A 13140-nucleotide genomic window follows, 5' to 3' on the forward strand; every position below is an offset into this window, starting at 1 on the left:
CAGGTGCTGGGCAACAGGCACACCTGAGGCAGGTAACAGCTTCAAGTGGCGTTTCCTGCCCAGCCTCACCACCTCTTTACTCATTGTTTGGCTCCAAATGGCTTTGTCTTTCCTCACTTAGTCAAATCTGGTGCTTTAAAGATCCAAGTTTCCGTCCACTGAGGATTTCCAAAGGATGTGCGTAAGCTCTGGAGGCACTTGGAGAAGCATTCCAAAGTTGTTTCCTGCAAGGGAACCCGGGGCGTTGCTGTGGCTACCTGGTCTAGCTGGGCCCACAACGCACAGAAGCACGCTCACAGCTGCTTAGTCTCTGTTACGATTATTAAGCAAATTAACTCGGGAGCACACAACAGCAGACTGAAGAATTAGGATACTGGTTTAGGTGTTTTTAGAAATGTATTTATTAGCTTGTTTATTGTGGCCCACTTGTTTTTCTGACTCCCAGGGGAAACCATTGTGATAAAATTTCAGGTCTTCAGATCGAGATTACATGTGGCATCGAGCCTGCACTCTCCAACTGAAGGGCTGTGCAAACGGGACCACAAATCCTCTCTGGGACGACTGTGTAGGATAACTGTGCTTGGGAGACAAGCCAGGCGTTGGTTCCTGGGAACTAATGGCGCCCACACTCCTCTGTGTTCGCCCGAGTCAGTGACTCACCAAGTTAATTCTGGGCAATTTCTATAACAGTCCTGATGGTGCTTTCAAAGAAGACTGCAAGCCCCTTGAGAAAATAAGGACCTGGAGGTGCCTGGAACCAGGGAAAGAACCCAACCTGCCAAATGCAAGTAATCACAATGAGCAAAACGGCAAGGAGCCATTCTCTATTTTTCCCGACACTCTCATTAAAAAATAAAATTTTTTTTTTTTTTTTTAAAAAAAGGGAGAGATAGGGCAGGAGCTTGTTGGCACTCTCTGCAGAGTTGCTCTGTCCTTCTTGTGACGCCTGCTCGACAGCTCCGTGACCCCGGCTTCCTCCCTCGTAGGGGGTGCCAGGCTCCCAAGTCTGCCAGGGCCTCCTCGGCCTGGCTCAGAGCAGGCACCTGGCATCGAGGGTGATGCAGAAGGACGGCGGCCATCAGGCCCTGGCTGGGCATGGCGGGACTCAGGGGAAGTCACCATAGGGCAGGTGGAAGGGGTAGAGGGGCGTGTAGCGCGAATCATGCCAGAGCAGCTTCTCCTCCAGGAAGACGATGGTGCGCAGGGTCAGGACCAGGGTCTCGTGCTTGAGCATGCTGTACACGTTCAGGCCTGGGGGGTGGGCCGAGGTGGGGTCAAGGGTGTGGTGGGTGCCTCCTCCCTGACTCCCATCCCCGCCTAGGAAAGCACCCCTCCTGGTCTAGCGGTTCAAAGTGTGGGTACAGAAGCCCAGCAGCCTGGGTTTAAATCCTGGCTCAGTCGCTCGTAACTGGCAAGACTCTAGGCAAGGGGCTGTCCTTAGTTCATCAACTGCTGATTGGCTGAGCCCCCCCCACCCTTCCAGGATCCACTGAGCTCGGCCAGGATCTCTGCCCTACATTCCAGTCGGGAGACACAGATGATCAACACAGCCAGCGGACATACCATGCGCTGCACCGGAGGGGCGGGGCGGGCAAGGGCAGAGCGGGGGTGGACAGGGTGAGCAGGGGGTGGGCCGGTGGTGCAGGTCCCCACAAGCAGCAGGAAGGACTTGGGCTTTTACCCCAAGTGAGGTGGGAGCCATGGAGGGTTCTGAGCAGAGGAGAGATGGGCCCTGACTCAGGTAATCACAGGTGCCCTCTGTGGGGGCAGAGCGTGGGTATCTGGGGGCCAGGAGGAGGTGACTGCAGGGTTCAGGTGGGAGACAGTGGGGGCTGGACCAGGGTGGTAAGAAGTGGTCGGATTCTGGACATGTTTACAGGCAGCCCCGATAGGCAGGGTGGAGGCAAGGAGTCGAGGAGAGTCAGTTTCAGACCTGAGCCACTGGAAGGAAGGAGTCCTGTGTTGAGATGAAGAAGGCTGTGGAAAAGGTGGCCTGAGAGTCAGGGGGGCGGGGGGGTCAGGACTCAGCACTGGACATGGCTGAGATGCCTGTATGACTCCCTCGTGTAGCTGTCCAGGAGGACACACAGAGAGGCCTGGGACAGGTCAATGTGGTGACAGGTGTGACGTGCTCAGGACAGACCGACGACTGGGGCCTGCCCTGCCCCTGGCTTTCCACCTCTCTCTGAGTGAGAACAGCCAGCAAGCCTGGCACTCACGCCATGCCCGGCACTGAGCTGGGAGTGTTCACACAACATGACCTCGTGGCATCCTCAAAGCATTCTTAAGAAAGACACTCTTCCCCCAAGAGTACATTCGGGGAAGCTGAAGGACAGAGGGTGGTTACTGCCCAAGACCACTCAGCCAGAGTGTGACGGGTGGATGATGGGAACTGGCCGGCATCCCTGAGCGCCTGGCCCACACGTGCACCTGAGGCCCCAGGGGTAGCTCACCGACAGCTGGGATCAGGTTGAAGGTCTTCAGCCTGGAGGTGGCCGACACCACATTCTGTGGCATCTCCTCGTGTGCTCTATAACAGAGGCCGGAGGTGAGCCCCACAGAGACAGATACTCCGTCCCCCCACCTCCCCACTCTGCCCTGTGCCTCACAAGTCCACGAGGAGCACGGAGTCCCCCCAGCGGCGGTACTGGGCCAGCTCCGTCAGGTACCGGGGTTCTGGGGTTGGCAGCTCCAGGGAGTCCACGATGTGCAGGTTGTCCTGGCGGGAGGATAGGATGGTCTGAGCCCCCACACCCCAGGCTCCAGGGCCCTGTGGGTCCCAGAAGGATTGGGGCACGGGCTGTACCTGGGCCAGCTTGACGGTCAGCGCCACCTTAAGGCCCAGCACCCGTACTTTCATAGGCAACATGTAGTAGTAACTCGTGGGGCCCCGGGGGCCATGGGCAATGCCTCCTGTGGGGACAGAGGTATGTGAGCAGGCCAGGCCACAGCTGGGCTTGGAGGCCCGAAATTCACCCTGGTGGCTGGTGTACGGTGGTGGAGAGGAGGCTGGGAGGAGCCAGGCTGAAGGTCAGCAAAGAGGGAGGGGCCTCAAGTAAGGATGGAGGGGAGACTGGATCAAGTGTCACCTGGGACAAGTGACTTCACCTCACCGGGCCTCAGTTTCCACAACTGTCAAACCCTGAGATCTGATGGTTCCCACCATATAACACTCCATGAGTTACGGCATAGAACACGTAAAACAGCAAAGTGTGACCTTAACTATTACAGACTGCATAAAACATCACAGAGCGCGAGCTTAATTATTAGCATAAGCTGTTAATGCTGTGATTATTAATAAGTTAAAACCTTCCAGGTCTACAGGGGAGACAGGCATCAGGGACATGAGAGCTGAATGGGTCTTGGGAGCACTGGTGTCAGGAGAGACGCCCTGGCGAGGACCGTCTGCTGGTGTGTCCACTCTCTGCTGGGCCCCGGGAGGGCAGCAGGGAGCAACACAGACACAGTCCCTCTCCTCACACTGTTCGCCTTCTGCCAGGGCAGACAGACGCTGGACCTACAGCAGGAATCAGGGCTGTGAGGAGCAGCACACGGGGCTGTAGGGGGCCCAGAGGAGGTCAGGAAGGGCTTCCTTGAGGAGGCATGGCCCAAACAGACACCTGAGCTATGAGGGGACCTGGCCGGGCAAATGGGAGACAGACTCTAGTCAGCTCAGTCTGGTCAGAGAGGGCATGGCATCTGCAGCTGCCAGGGCCTCGAGTGCCAAGGCAGGGAGCGCAGACTTCACGCAAAGGCCATGCGGAGCTGGGACTTTTAGGAAGATCCCTCTGGTTGCTGTGTGAAGGGTAGCCCAGGAGAGATGGGAGGCGGTGGCCCAGATGGGCTGTGGCCATGGTCTGTTGAGAGAGGCCGAAGCCTGAGCACTGGGGTAAAGAGGCAGTGAGGTCTATGGGCCTGAGTCCTGATGCCTCTGCCAGCTGGGGTGCTGAAGTGGCAAAATGGTGCTGACAAGGTATCCGAGACTCCAGATGTGGGCAGCCACGTGTGAAGAAACTCCCAGACACTGCACTTGAGCCCTCCTTGCCCTGCCTGCTTACCTCCTCGCCAGATCGGGGAGCGGATGCTGCCATGCCGGGCACGCCCACCGCCTTTCTGCGGCCAGGGCTTCCGGCCACCACCCTGCACCTCAGCCCTAGTCTTGGTCTTGGCGTAGCTCTGTGGGTGCAAAGTAAGAAGGGGTCATGTCTGTCAGACAGATGTCGAGTAGCTGCTGGGTGCCAGGCCCAGGGACACAGCAGTGAGTTGGACAGACCGGTCCTGCCTGGGAGGAGCCAGAACCAAGGCACGGTGATTTGGGGAGGAGGGGAGATAAAGGAATTAAGAGATTTCCCCCACACGCTCTAAGTGTCTGCCTCACAAAAGCAGTGCTCTGCTGCCTAGCATACAGTAGGTGCTCAATGTTTTTGGAATGATTTTAATGTGGCTGCACCTGAAAGGAAGGCAAGGCATGGGAAAGATGTGGCTAGAGAGCATCAGAGATGAGCATAGGGGGGGTCACAAGGAGCTTCAGACGCTGGGCTGAGGGGAGCCAAGGAGGATATGTGCAGGGGGAGGACACGCTGGACCTCTGGGGTGGGCAGGCGGAAGGCAAAGATTGATAACAGCTTCTCCAATGCTCTTGGCATAAAATCCAAATTCCTCACTGTCCTCCCATTGACCTCCATAGCCAGGCTGGGCTCCTTTGGGTCTCTGCCACAGGGCCTTTGCACATACTGTTCCCTCTACCCCCATCTCAGTTCCATCATCCCCTTTACTGGTTAATTCCTACTGCAGACCTGAGGTTAAATGCCATGAGGGCCGTGAGGGACAACACAAGAGGTTGTGGGGGGCCCAGAGGTCAGGGAGGGCTTCCTGGAGGAGGCATGGCCCAAACATCCACCTGAAGGACAAGGGGAGCTGGCCAGGCAAACGGGAGATGGACTCTAGTCAGCTCAGTCTGGTCAGACAACGTGTGGCATCTGCAACTGCCAGGGCCTTGAGCATCAAGGCAGGGAGCACAGACTTCTTGCAAAGGCCATGGGGAGCTGGGGCATTGGACAATTTCCTATAAGTACTGATTTACAGGCATGACTACTTGATTCCTGTTCAACCCTCCCACCAGACTGAGAGCTTGAGAGCAGGACCCTTGCCTGTCTCATCCACTGCCATACCCTCTCACCTAACACAAGGCTGGGTGCAGTGGTTGCTCAGAAAATGCCTGGCAAATGACTCATCAGTGACCAGCTCAGCAGAGAGGAGATGAGGCCTGGGCTGAGCAGCACAGAGAAGACACAGCATGAGGCTTCCTCGCCTCCTGCTCCCTCTACCCTGCAGAAAGCTCCTTCCTCCCACCTCGCCCCACTCAGGGCACTCACAATTCTCCTGAAGTTCTTCTGCCAGATGGCGACCTGGTGCAGGATGTCCAGCCTGTGGGGAAGGAGGGAGACATGAGAGGAAGCTCTGCCTCTGCTTAAAACCCTCCCACAGCTCCCCACCCAGTGATGGAAAGCCAGGCTCCTCCCTGCAGTCCCGGGGGCCCTGTGCCATCTGACCCTGGCCCTCTATGGCCCCATCTTGTAGCCATTCTGGACTTGTGAGATGGGGTCCAGCCTCAAGGCCTTTGCACTTGCTGTCCCTTCTTCCTGAAACACTCTTCTCCTGCTGGTTCCTTCTCAGCCTACAGATTTCAGCTCAAACAATATCTCCGAGAGAAGTCCCCCTTCCTCCTTCTCACAGTACTTTTTTCCTTCTCTATCATTACAACTTACTTAGCGCCGCCTTTTTTATGGACTAGTTTGTCTTTCTAGTTCTGTGCTGTCCAACATGGTAGACACTGGCCACGTGTGGCTACTGGACACCAGGAAAGTGGCCAGTGCCACATACCAAGTAACAATACTTTAGATATACTGGGTTAAATAGAATATATTATTGAAATTAATCCCAGCTGTTTTTTTTTCTACTTTTTAAAACAGGGCTACTAGAAAGTTTAAAATTATACACACAGCTCACATTACATAGCTACATTGCATACGGCTGCCAGCGTGGTTTGCCACTATGGCCCATATGCCAATCCGGCCTGCTAACTGTTTTGTAAATATTTACTTACAAGGTTTCATTGGCTTAATAAAGTCATGCTCATTTGTTTATGTATTGTCTACGATTCAGTGGCATCGGGTTTGTTTTTTTATGATTGCTTTTGCACTACGGTAGCAGAGATAAGTAGTTTCAACAGTGATTTCACAGCCTGGAAAGCCTAAAATATTTGCTATCTGGCCCTTTATGGAAACAGTTTGCTGACCCCTGCTCTGGACTAAAAGCAACGAACAACCTTGGTGCCCATTCACTGCTATATTCCTGGGACCTAGCACACAGTAGGTGTTTCATAGATATTTACAGAGTAAATTAAAAAATCTGTTTTTAACTTTTTTGTCATCTTCTGTTGGATTGGAAGAGGGCATAGTGGGTCAGTAGTAGAATTCCTGCATTCCATGCAGAAGTCCCAAGTTAGATTCCCACCCAATGCACCTCATGTGCAGCCACCACATGTCCGTCAATGGAGGCTTGTGTTTCTATGATGCTGAACAGGTTTCCGTGGAGCTTCCAGACTAAGACAGACCAGAAGGGAAAGGCCTGGAGATCTACTTCTGAAAATCAGCCAATGAAAACCCTACAGATCACAATGGTCTGATCTGCAACTGATCATGGGTATGGTGCAGGACCCGGCAGCATTTTGTTCCATTGTGCATGGGGTCACCATGAGTCAGGGCCGACTCAATGGCAGCTAACAACAACCTTAGATTGGAACTCTGTTAAGGGTGGGGACCAAACCATACAAATACTAACTAATAATTTAATAGGATTTATCATGTGCCAGATACTATGCACGTGAGAAGCATCATACACCTCAGTGAATGACAACCTGGCCCTGGAGTTGCCTTGCACAGGTTGAGATCATGGCTCTATTGCTTACAAACTGTGACCTTGGGCAAGTTACTTAACCTGTGTGTGCCTCTGTTTCTTTATCTACAAAATAGAGAGAAAAGAACCCCTTCTCTGAGGATCTACTTAACTAAATTATAAATAGGCTGTGCAAGGTACATAGTGAAAGAGCCCTGGTGGCACAGTGGTTAAACACTCAGCTGCCAACTGAAGGTTGGCAGTTCGAACCCACCAGCTGCTCATTGGGAGAAAGACGTGGCAGTCTGCTTCCATGAAGATGGCTGCTGTTGTTGTTGTTAGCTGTTGTCAAGTCGCTTCCTACTCATAGCGACCCTATGCACCACAGAAGGAAACAATGCCCGGTCCTGTGCCATGCTCACAATCGTTGTTATGCTTGAGCCCACTGTTGCAGCCACTGTGTCAATCCATCTCATTGACGGTCTACCTGTAAATAAAGATTACAGCCTTGGAAACCCTATGGAGCAGTTCTACTCCGTCCTGTAGGGTCGCTATGAGTCAGAATTGATTCCACAGCACACAACAGCAGGCAGACAGTAAGGCCTCAGTCACTGTTGTCAGCGGCCATCAAGTTAATTCCGAATCTTGGCAACTCCATGTGTTACAGACTAGAACTGCTCCATGGTTTTCTTGGCTGCAGTCTTAATGGAAGCAGATCACCAAGCCTGCTCTTCCACTGTCCGGGTTTGAACCACCAACCTTTAGGTTATCAGTGGAGTGCAAATCATTTGCACCACCTAGGGCCCTTTGGTCACCGTTAGTGCTCATTTTCATTTAAAAAAAAAAAAAGAAGAAGAAGAAAGATAACAGTAACAATAATCAACATTTGTATACAACTTATGTGCTACAATTAACTCATTTAATCATCACTGTGACCTGGTTAAGCGAAAGGCTGCTAACTAAGAGGTTGGCGGTTGGAACATACAAGTAGCTCTGCAGGAGAAAAAACCTGGTGATCAGGTCGCATAAAGGTTGTTGTTGTGTGCCACTGATTGGGTCCGGCCTCAGAGCGACCCTACAGGACAGACCAGAACTGCCCCATCAGGTTTTCTAGGCAGTTCTATCCTGTCCTACAGGGTCGCCATGAGTCAGAATCAATCGACAGTACACAAGAAGAAGTCTGGCTCCAGAATTCTGTTCTCTTAACCACTAGAGGATGTTACCTCTCAACCCTCAACCTTACCACAACTCTGGCAGGGACACCACCACTCTCTTTGACAGGTGGGGAAACTGAGGCTCTACAGATTGAGCACTTTCCCAAGTGTACGAGCCCAGGTCATCCTGATTCCTCGCTCCCCTGCTACCCAGTTTACCATTACAGCCCCCGCACCCAGTGAGTGCTCACCTGGGCGCCGTGGCGAAGACGTCGGGGTGCAGCTCGGCCAGGCCCACGCGCTCCTGATCGAAGCCCCGCAGGGACTCCACCCAGGCCTGCATCGGGCGCCGGTGCGCGGGCAATGGGAGCTCGCACCTGCGCAACGCGGGCGCCGGGGGACCTAGCAGGATTGGGAGGTCAGAGGTGAGGGTCAAAAGTCAGTGCTCCCCGCTGCTGCCCTTCCTCGGGCGACCCTGGCAGCCTCACCTGCGCTCGCCACCCGCTCCGGCTCCAACGCCGGAGGCGTTGCCTCTTCCGCCAGCGAGTTCAGGCCTTGTAAACGGTGCGCGAGAGTGAAGAATGCCACCGGACCCCCCGGTCTTTGCCCTGCGACCCCACCCTCGGCTCCCGGCCTCACCCAGCAGCGGGCGGGCCGAGCCCATGCCCGCGCCCCAGCACAGACTAGCCGCAGCATAGCTGCGCCGTTCCCTGCGCCACGAGAGGTCGGGCTCCCTCCAGCCGCGCGCAGCGCCCTGCGATGACGTCACGCACGCGACACGGCCCGCCCGGCTAGGATTCGGGGCTGGACGCCTGGTGCGCAAGAGCGAGGGCGGCGAGGTCCGGCCTACCGTGACTCTACCTCTACCCCAGGACTGTTCCCTATACGCGTTTTCACTTCAGGCTTAAAGGACGGTCCGCGAGACCCGGGAATGCGACCCCAGAGCAAGACGCCCGGCCCCCTCCGTAGGCCTCGCCCCATCGGCTCTAGCCCGCACCAGGGCCGGCAAAAGAATCGCGTCCATGAGACCTGCGCGTACCAAAGGGCACGCTCCTTATTCAGCCAATCAGCGTTAAGTCCGGAAGAGTGGCCGGCCCACGGCTGGGCGGCGGGGTGGGGGCGGGCACCTAAGGGAATACAGCCAATAACGGTACGCTTTCTGTGTAGGCCACGCCCTTCGGGTCCCTCCCCCATATAACCTCCAAGGTACGTCCAATTAGGTGGATTTTTTTTAAGTTAAAGGGCTTTATCTCCCACGGAAAACCGTTGAAATTGGCCCTAAACGAACAAACAAGCCAACAACAACAACAAAAGCTGTTGTCCTGAGTGGATTCTGACTCATAGTGACACTAGAGGACAGAGTAGAACTGCCCCATAGAGTTTCCAAGGGTGTAATCTTTAGGGGGAGCCTTGGTGGCTCAGTGGTTAAGAGCTACGGCTGCTATCCAGAAAGTAGGCAATTCCAGTCTACCAACCGCTCCTTGGACACCCCATGAGGCAGTTCTACTCTGTCCTATAGGCTCGCTATGAGTCAAACAATAATCTTTAAGGAAGTTGACTGCCACGTTTTTCTCCTGTGGAGGGACTGGTGGGTTCCTCCAACCGACCACCTTTCGGTTAGCAGCCCAGCTTAATGGAATTGGGCTTGCCTCACGATAATTGGGATGCCCTGCAGGAGAGTTCATTTTAGAACCTTTAGATGTTGCTTTCTTCAGGCTGCATCTCTCGTGGCGCAGTGGTTAAGAGCTCTGCTGCTAACCAAAAGGTCGGCACTTCCAATCCACCAGCCGCTCCCTGGAAACCCTACGGGGCAGTTCTACTCTGTCCTATAGGTCGCTATGAGTCGGAGTCCACTCGAAGGCGATAAGTTTTCTTCCGGCTGCAGTCTAGTTCTCCAGAACAGGATGATGGCTCCCCTTAAGAAGCTCCAGGGCAGGGCAAGTGCCCCTCGCCCCCTATGGCAGAGTCGTGTCCTCTCCTTCGGACTACTCAGGACAAGTCCCTGTAACCCACAGACCCAAGGGTAGGGCTGTGCCCTCCCCTCACCCCCAGCCCTTCAGGGCAGATACACTCTCAGATCTCCCTGCTCAGACACCCCAGAGCACGGCTATGTCCCCCTCAAGCCCTTCAGCTTAGGTCCGTGCATCCCCCTGCTCAGACGCCTGAGGTTAGGGTCCTGTGCCCCTTTAGATCTCCCAGGGCTCTCCGGGGACAGGGCAAAGTGGGGAGCCCACAGATCCTGGACTTCCTCCCTCATTCCCCTCCCAAACAGAAAACCAAATGCTCATTTGTAGGTTCTTGGTCACATTCCCGGTGTGACCTACAGGGGACGCCACGAGCCCAAATCAGCCTTGTGGGTCCGTCCAGGCGGCCCACTTGGCAGCTGGTATAGTTTGACAGACTGCAAGTTTAGCGATTGTTCCTCAGCCAGCCTCGGTTTCCTCATCTGAAAAAGAGAAGGTTGTGAGACTTCATGAAATGACGGAGGCAAAGCATGCCATGCCTGGCGCATGGTCAAAGCATAATGAAAGAAGTACAGCCAGAATGCTCCTTAGAAGTGAGGATGGCGAGACTTCTCTCACATACTTTGGGCATGCTATCTATCAGAGGGACCGGTCCCTGGAGAAGGACATCATGCTTGGTAAAGCAAAGGGTCAACAAAAAAGAGGAAGACCCTCAACAAAATGGATTGACACCGTGGCTGCAAGAATGGGCTCCAACATAGCAATGATTGTGAGGATGGATGGCAGGACCAGGCAGCATTTCATTCTGTTGTACATATAGGGTCACTATAAGTCAGAACCAACTGGAGGGTACCTAACAAGAATTATTATTATTATTGACGGGGAGTTTTTGTCATCAAAACAGGCAAGAGGCAAGGCAGGAGTGGTGGGCCGGCCCTGGAGGATTTGAATGCTGTACTAAAGATGTGTTTTTTTTCTTTTTTACACATGATCTATAGCTTTGTATTTGCATTTTTGTGAACTATTAATACAAATTCACAATGTATTTCATTGTGTATTGGTGCAAGAATAACTGTGTATGTACGTTTAAAACACCATATACTTTGGAATTTAAAAATTCTTCATTTTGTAGAATTTTATTTATTCATTTTATGTCTTCAGAGATAATTCACCCACCTGGTCAGGAAAAATCCAAAAAGTACAAAAGGATAAATAGGATGAAAACTCCGTTTCTCCAAACCTTCTCCCCTGTCCTCCCTGTTCCCCTCCCAGAAGCCACCACCACAACCTGCTGTGCGTGACATTGCTCAGAACTGGTTTATAATTTTACAGGTAGATTTGCAAGTCTATCCTGTGCCAGGAAGTTTAGATTTTATGTGGTAAGAATGGGACAGCACTTATTTGCCTAATGATTTATTAGGCACCTAGTGTGTACCACAGGGACACTAATAAATCCAGCAGACACCCTTGAGAACATCATGGTCCAGTGCAGGAGGCTGAGGGACTCGGATGGGGGAGGGAGGTCTACAGGGTCTGTGGGATCCCAGGGGAGAAACCCCTAACCGGTGGCAGGGTGAGAGCCTCAGAGGGGATTTCCTTAAGGCTGTAACCTGAGAACTAAGGCTGAAGGGTGCAGCAGGAGTTTGCTGGGAGGAGAAAGTATGTTCCAAGACAAGGGAACAGCAGTTGGAAGGGCCAGGACTGGGGAGAGAGTTGGGGCGGGGGGCATAGCTGGATCTTTCTCACTCCACGTGCTTCACCCATTAGCTCATTCAACAGTACTATCTGAGAACTTTTGCACTGCTATTCCCTCTACCTGGAACATACTTTCCCCAGAGGGCCACATGGCTCACTCCTGCACTTCGTCTGATGCTTTACTCAAATGTCACCTCCTCAGAGAAGTCCACCCTGATCACCCTATTTAATATCTCAATCCCCACCTCTGGCTCTTCCAATCCCCTATCTGCTCCCCACCCCCATAGTGGTTATCTTTTAGCATTCTGTATTATTTCCTAATTTTTAAATGTATTTTGTCTGTCTCCCCCATTAGAGCATAAGTTTTCCCAGGGTAGGAATTTTCAACTGTCTTGTTCCTTTCTGTAGCCCTAGCACCCAGCACAGTGCCTGGAACACAGTAGTGCTCAATACACGTTGAGTGAATTCCTTCACTCATCATCCTATTACCAGAAACAGAGAAAGCACTCCATGTCCCCTGGGTCAAGGTCTTATGCCCTTGAGGTCAGCTCGGCACCTAAGATGCTCAATAAATGCATATTTACTGAATGGCGCTGGAGTCATGTAGACGCAGGTTCAAATCCAGGGACTACCATTGATTGGATGGGTGTCCTTGGGCAAGTGGTTTGTTCTTTTGGAACTATGGTCTTCTCGTCTGTAAGCAGGATACATACAAACCCTCCCCTAGTAGGGGGTAATGAGGTTTAGAATTCTCTCTCCTTCTACCTTCACCCCCCCCCAGTCTGTTTCCCCCACAGTGGGCAGAGTGCACCTGTGAACACCTGAGTCAGGTCACATCCCTCCTCTGCTCAGAACCTTCCATGGCTCCCACCTCACTCAGAGCAAAAGCCCAAGTCCTCCCCGTAGCCCACAAGGCTCTGCACAATTTGCCCTGTCACCTCTTTGCCCTTACCTCCTCCCACCCTCCCCTTCATCACTCTGTGGCTTCAGCCACACCGGTCTTCTCATCAGAACCCACCAATCACACTCCAGACTCAGGAGGTTCCTTCTTCCTGTAGCACCCTCCCCCCGGATTGCTACATGGCTCTCTGCCTTCCCCATCTCATTTATCTCCAGAACCCTCACTGTATTCAAATAGACAATGTTGTTTTCTTCTTTATCCTGTTTCTTGTCTTTCTTTCTCACTAGAACATCAGCTCCTTGAGGGCAGGGGTCTTTGTTTCTCTCGCTGCTGGGCCCCAGTGCTAAGAAGCAGCTGCTCAGTACATAGTAAATGAACAAATGGAATATTAGAAAGCCGTTTGCACCAGGCTCCCCCATTAGCGTGTTGAAAGAGAGTCTTAACAAAAGGGAGGTCATGACCTCAAGACCTGCATGCTGTGTGGCTCAAAGTCTGACTATTTTAGCCCAAACCTGGGTGGAGGGTCAAA

At 53.0% G+C, this 13140-nt stretch overlaps 1 protein-coding gene across 1 annotated transcript; it reads right to left on the bottom strand.

Moving 5' to 3' along the window:
- Positions 1–1105: 1105 nt before the first annotated feature.
- MRPL4 (mitochondrial ribosomal protein L4) lies at positions 1106–9064 on the bottom strand. Its single transcript, XM_023733100.1, has 8 exons — positions 8540–9064; positions 8303–8453; positions 5376–5427; positions 4059–4176; positions 2807–2913; positions 2610–2719; positions 2454–2530; positions 1106–1251 (listed from the first exon to the last, which is right to left on the bottom strand). The coding sequence occupies exons 1-8, from the start codon at positions 8745–8747 to the stop codon at positions 1106–1108; spliced, it is 969 nt and encodes a 322-aa protein (XP_023588868.1). The 5' UTR covers positions 8748–9064.
- Positions 9065–13140: the final 4076 nt, after the last annotated feature.

The sequence above is a fragment of the Trichechus manatus genome, unplaced genomic scaffold (assembly GCF_000243295.1).
Source record: "Trichechus manatus latirostris isolate Lorelei unplaced genomic scaffold, TriManLat1.0 scaffold00057, whole genome shotgun sequence".
NCBI lineage: Eukaryota > Metazoa > Chordata > Mammalia > Sirenia > Trichechidae > Trichechus > Trichechus manatus.

Bases quoted from the DNA above. Each gene is read 5' to 3' on its own strand.
- MRPL4 (XM_023733100.1), bottom strand. From the start codon at position 8,747: ATGCTGCGGCTAGTCTGTGCTGGGGCGCGGGCATGGGCTCGGCCCGCC. The intron at 4,177-5,375 runs GTGAGTGCCCTG...TTGCACCCACAG, and splicing joins AGAAGAACTTCAGGAGAATT to AGCTACGCCAAGACCAAGAC. The intron at 1,252-2,453 runs GTGAGCTACCCC...CCCACCCCCCAG, and splicing joins CAACCTGATCCCAGCTGTCG to GCCTGAACGTGTACAGCATG.